This window comes from Octodon degus, unplaced genomic scaffold (genome assembly GCF_000260255.1).
Source record: "Octodon degus isolate 3935 unplaced genomic scaffold, OctDeg1.0 scaffold00079, whole genome shotgun sequence".
In the NCBI taxonomy this organism is placed as follows: Eukaryota; Metazoa; Chordata; class Mammalia; order Rodentia; family Octodontidae; genus Octodon; species Octodon degus.
Window position 1 is genome coordinate 2812788 of NW_004524655.1, and position 5830 is coordinate 2818617.

General features: G+C 53.4%; 1 protein-coding gene across 1 annotated transcript in view; it reads left to right on the top strand.

Annotated features, from left to right (window-relative positions):
* The window catches only part of Rnft2 (ring finger protein, transmembrane 2), a 79809-nt gene extending 76236 nt beyond the window's left edge, over window positions 1–3573 (top strand). Inside the window, exon 11 of the mRNA XM_004636221.2 lies at window positions 809–3573. Coding sequence (XP_004636278.1) covers window positions 809–943 — 135 coding nt within the window. The 3' untranslated portion in view covers window positions 944–3573. The remainder of the gene's footprint in view (window positions 1–808) is intronic.
* Window positions 3574–5830: the final 2257 nt, after the last annotated feature.

Consider the following 5830-nt stretch of genomic DNA (forward strand, 5'->3'; position numbering starts at 1 on the left):
GATCCTCCTGTTTTCAGCCTCCCCAGTGCTGGGATTACAGGCATGTGCCACCATCCCCAGTCTCTGTGGCCAGCTCAGCACACCCAGGGGTGGGACCTGTGCAGCATGTGGTACCCAGGATTGAACCCTGGTCCCTGTGCTTGCCTAAGCCGGCGCTTAGCCCACTAAGCTATCTCGCCGGCCCAAGTGGGTCTGGCTTCTAGGAAGCCTCCCCATTTGCAGGTTATATTAGGTTGTGCTGCCCTCAAACCTCTGCCGTGGCTCCCTGCTTCTTTGAGAACGCCAACCAGTGTCCTCCAGGCGCCCACGCGTGCAATCCTGTCAGCTCTCTCACCGCATCTCCCTCTCTCTCCACACAGTTCTCCTGCTCAGCCACACTCTCCCCGCTGTTCTCTCAGGGCACCAGGCACATGCCAGCCTCAGGGCCTGTACACATCCTTCCCTTGCCCGGCAGTGCTGTTCCCCGGATATTATCAGGGCTGATTCTCCTTTAGGATGTACCCAGGGCTGGGGGGGGTGGGTGGGTAGCGCAGTGGTAGAGTGATGTTTAGCGTGCAAGAGCCCCTGAGTCTGATCCCAGATCCTGCCTCTGTTCTATCCCCCAAAAGATTTACCCCCAAATTAGTGAAGTTCTGCAGGTCACCTCCCTGTCTTCATCCTAGCATGGCCTGCTGACATTCTGTGTGTTTGTCATAAGGCCAGTCTGGTCCCCACAGCAGTGCCAGCTGGGAAGAGCAGGGCTGTGCAGTTCTCCTCAGTGTCTCCAGTCCTTCAGTGGCACGGTGGCATGTGGTTGTTGTCCCCACAGCACGTGTTCTGTGAGGAGTGCCTCTGCCTGTGGCTGGACCGCGAGCGTACCTGCCCACTCTGCCGCTCTGTCACCGTGGACACGCTGCGCTGCTGGAAGGACGGGGCCACATCGGCACACTTCCAAGTGTACTAGGGCCGGACCCTGAGGATGCCTGAGGGTCAGTGTCCCAGATCCTGCTCTGGGGGCTTCCTGGAAAACAACCTCCAGTGACAACAGCAGCCTTCCTCCAGCTTCAGCCCCGACAGAGGGCAGGCCTGGGCCCTCCTCCCTCCGCCCACTTTCCTCCCATGACCTGCAGGACAGTGCAAGCACCTTCCCCTCCAGCAGGGGAGGCCTCCTCCTACTGACATAGTCTGCCCCAGGTAGGTCATCCACCCCCCCTCCAAGTCAAGGAATCTGTGACACAAGAAGTTCTCCCCTTCTCTTAACCTAGTACCAAGTTCCTAGTACTCAGTGCTGCGGACTGGGGAAGAGCAGGGCAACCACTGCCTCTCCATATGGCCCTGGCCTGCAGTGTCACTGGGAAGTATTTTCAAAGTCCAGGCTGCCATCTACCTAGATTAACTTAATGGATCAGTCGCTTAGCATGTGCCAGCCACAGCATCAGGCATCTGGCTTGGATCACTTCCCGTCATGCTCAGCACAGTCATATGGAGGTACTCTTGGCCCACCCCCACTTGACAGGTGAGGAAACTGAGGCACCGAATGAGGTGTGGGAACTTTCCCCAGGGTCACTCTACCCCCAAAAAGATTGGTGAGGGCTAGCTGAGCTTCCAGCCATCACCAGCCTGGTTTGGTGTCAGAGGTGCTGAGGCTACCAGGTGTGGGGTCCAGGAGACCCAGGAGACTGAAAGCATAGTGGGTGGCTTCAATACCCCTTCCTGCTTAAGGCTTGGTGGCCTTGTTGGGTGCAGTGGTACCTGCCTATAAACCCAGCACTTGTGAGGCTGAAGCAAGATCAAGCGTTTGAAGCCAACTTGCGCTGCATAAAAAGATCCTGCCTCAAAACACAAAAACAAAACAATGACAAAAAAGACTGCAGCGCACAGGCGTACCACACATTGGGTATGGACTGCATTGAGAATGGGAACCAGGCCCACCAGCTCCTGCAGTCCACCTTTGGCTGGGCCTGTGGAAAGACTTACACCTTCAGGTTCTTTTCCTGGGGTCGGGTGGCAAAGCTCAATCTCATTTGGGTTCAGGAAGGGTCGGTTTGGCCCATGTGTGGTATCACGGGATCTCCCATTCCTGTTTCTCCTCTCCTCCTTCTATGCTGTCTTCTCCCTCACTTGTATGTCAGGCCTGTAACCAGCTACTGTGGCCAGGATGGTGATGTGGACCACAGTAGAAGCCGTGTGTTGCAATCTCTGTGGCAAAGCTATTTGCTTACCCATGCAAAACTCTCCTGCCTGGAAATCTGGGATAGGATGGCACTTAGGTGATACGGAAGCCATTTTGCTCTCTCGTTGTCCACCTTGGCACAGCGGCCTGGCACCAGCTTTGTTCCAGAAAAAAACCTCTTTCTGACTAGTGAGGAGATTAGCATGCCAGCCTCAGGGGACAGAGTGGAGCCTTGCTCCCCCAGCAGATGCAGGACATTGGCCCTCTGTGCCGCCATGCCAGGACTTCATCTTTTTCCTAACACCCTTGGCTCTTTCCTGGTGCCCAGCAAGATGCCCCTTCCAAGGCAGCATGTCATCTTTCAAGCTCTGTTACTATGGTGATGGCCGTGATGTTGACAATCCCCCTTGTCTGAATAATCAAGGAGGAAAGGAAAGCAGACGGAAACATCCATCCGGGTAGATTCAACTGCTCGGTCCCTTCCACCTTCTCCAAGGGGGGCAACAGGCACGTCGGCCCCTGGTTCTCATCAGAGAGCGCATCCTGCCTGCCAATTGTGGTCAGAGGCAGAGGAACAGGTGCTGCCCGGGACTTACCTAAGGGTCAGCGCAGGATGGAGAAGACAGAGCAGCCTGTTGGGAGTCAGACCTGGAATTCTGACTGCAAACTCCTGCCTGTGTGACTATGGGAAGACCCTTTACCTGCTGTCGCCATCTCTGGGGTAACAAAAGCTGGTGTGTTGTTTGCTGGAACCGAGGCAACTAACAGTGCAGGTGACTGGTGAATACACCCATGGTTTCACCCAGTATACTCACGCCTCCAAGGGAAATGTTCCCTTAACATTTTGCAGATGAGTCCGGCTTCTGATACTATAAAGACTGTCACCTATGAAGTGCTTTTGGAGGCATGTGGGATGGTATTTATTCATTCCCCTATCCTCCAGGGAATCTTCACATCTGAGGGTTTTCTTCTGGGTGGGAAGAGTTTCCTTCTGCCCTGAAAGGGAGCAGAGGCTTCAGAAGAGATTTCCAGGCACCAGGCTGTACCAATCCCACCCTACTGGAGTGAAAGCAGCCGAGAGTCTATCCTGAAGCAGAACAATGTCTCTGTCCCTTCCCCACGTGACGCATTTGGTATAAACAAGATTCATCAAGTGTCAGGTTCTGAGTGTCCCACTCCTAATATTTTATGACTCACTGAATGGCGGAGTCCTCAGAAACAAATAGTCCTGTTCATCTCAACAAAGCCAAGAGTAAGTGAGGTGTGGGAGTCAGGAAGACACACTCTGGATTTCAGGCCAGAGAGGAGGTCCTGTGGAACCTCAAGGGCATCCCAGCGGCTCAGGAGGAGGACATGGGACAGTCCTGGGGTCCTTTAATACTTTCATTGTGGGACAAGCAGCTGCCTTTAGTGTCTTTGTGTCTCCTTAAATACCCTGATATCTGATGATAAATGTCATCTGCTGACGGAACTCGTGCTCGTATCTCAATTTTCTTGTCACCTCTTGAAGGCAAAGGGAACTGCTTCAGGTGAAGAAGCAGCAGTGCTTTGTGGAAAGGGTTGTGAGCCTCTGTGGGTTCCTCCGAAGGCAGTGTGCTGAAGGCGTGTGACTGACTAGGGCTGAGAGAAAGAGCAGATCAGGGGAGGAAGCCAAGCTAGACAGACTTCCGGGAGGCCCCTGCCTCAGCTTGACTCCAGGGGAAGCTCCACAGAAATGCACCAGCCAAGCTGGGATGGGGCGCGTGACTGTAATCCCAGCACATGGGAGGCTGAGGCGAAAGGATCACCGTGGGTTTGAGGCCAGCCAGGGTTACATAGTAAGTTCAAGGCTGGTCTGAACTATGTAGAGAGACCCTGTCTCAAACAAACAAACAAGGAACCACCAGCCAGTCCTTGGCTCTGGGTCAGTGGGGGTGAGGCTGGCATTTCAGGCTTTCTCCTGAAGGGTCCCTAGTGTCCAAGAAGAGACCCCAGGGCCTCAGATGCCAAGGAGGCACAGGACCACCAGATGAGAACACGGAATTGGCAGAAGGGATCAGGAGGGCCTCAGAGGGGCCCCTGCACACTCACCACTGGGGCTGCCTATCATCTGTATGGGCCCAATACAGACTGGTTCAAGGAGGATTTTCCTGAGAGCCAGATTATGGTGGATGTAAATATAAATTATTAGCAGTAGTTAAGAATTCTGTACCTCTCACAGCAACACAGCGCTGTCTACCACAAAAACATCATTTTGGGCAAAACACTTTGGTTGTTGTCATTAGAAAACCAATTCAAATACGCCTTAAATTTTAAAGGGGCTTTGTTTCCTCTGACTGTGTGGGCTCCAAGTACAGCTGGATCCAGGGGCTCCAGGGGCTGTGCTATGGAACCCTGTGTCTCCACCCCTCAATTCTGTCTTCCTCTGAGATGGCTGGGTCAGATGTGGTGGCAAGATGACCCTGCAGCTGTATGCTTATCTTCCAACAGCTTAATGCCTTAGGAAAGACAGCTTTTATGTCCCCAAAGCTCAAGCCAGCATCCCAAGGCTATCACTTATTTGTGTGTGGACCAGCTACTATATAGTCTGTGGGGTGTTCCATGTTGGCTCAGATCAGGTGTGGAGTCTTGGAAGTAAGGATGGAGCGACCTGTTTGCACATAGTTGGGGACATCAACCCAGAGACCCACATTTACGTATCCATACGATGTGCTTATAAACCATGCTTTCGTGCACTGATTTAAGCACTCCTTCCCAGCCTGTTGTTAACCCAGAGGCCCACCCCTTCTCTTGGGGGGGGGTATTCTCAGGACTCTGAGAAGGTGGTAAGTGGGGGGTCCTCTGCCACAGGGAAGGCTGGGGTGTGGCAGGCCCAGGATTCTGCTGCAGTGGTACAGCCCGAACACCCTAGGGTCTTCGAGGCCAAGCCTTCCAGACAGAAATGAAGACACCAAAGCCTTTGGCTAGAAGTGCACAACCAATTTTTTAATAAAATCATTACAAATATGTACAAAGCATTTCCAAGGTATGAAATTCCTCTTACAAAAGAGCACAATGAACCAACAACATCAGAACCCAGAACAGAATGTCCCCAAGCTTATTGCCTCTCTGACTGGGCCAGGGGCCCCACCGAGATTCCCAGTACCCTCACAGCCATTCCTGCCATGCACACGGGCTCCTTGGCGCTTATAGTGCAAAAGACCTAGGGGAGGGGCTGCATGGGAGAGAAGGCAGGCAGGAAGAGCTTCCCACCTAGGCAGTGGTAGCACAGGCCTGTCTGCAAATTAGATGTTCCTGCCCCAGACCTTACTGAAACCAGGAACATGAAGAGTAAGGAGTGAGACTACTAAACCACCTGAGCCTGTGCTCTTGTCCCCAAATGTGACACTCCAGTGGGCCTCAGTCAGGCTCCCAGCTGCCTGCCTGGCCATCCTTCTATGCTTTCTTTTGACCTACCAGTGTTTGCCCTTGATTTACCAATGCTTGCACTGGCCCTAGCCCTAGCAAGACCGTGGTCTACCTTGCCAAGAGGCTCAGTACAGCACAGCAGGCAGTTCATGGACTCGGGGAGGTCAGGCAGACCTGGATCCAAACCATGGCTCTGCCATGTCACCCTTTGGGCAGCCTGAGGCCACACTGCTTACACTCTCTGAGCTTCCACTGTCACATGGGGCAATCAGCTAGAGTTGGGGTGTAGGA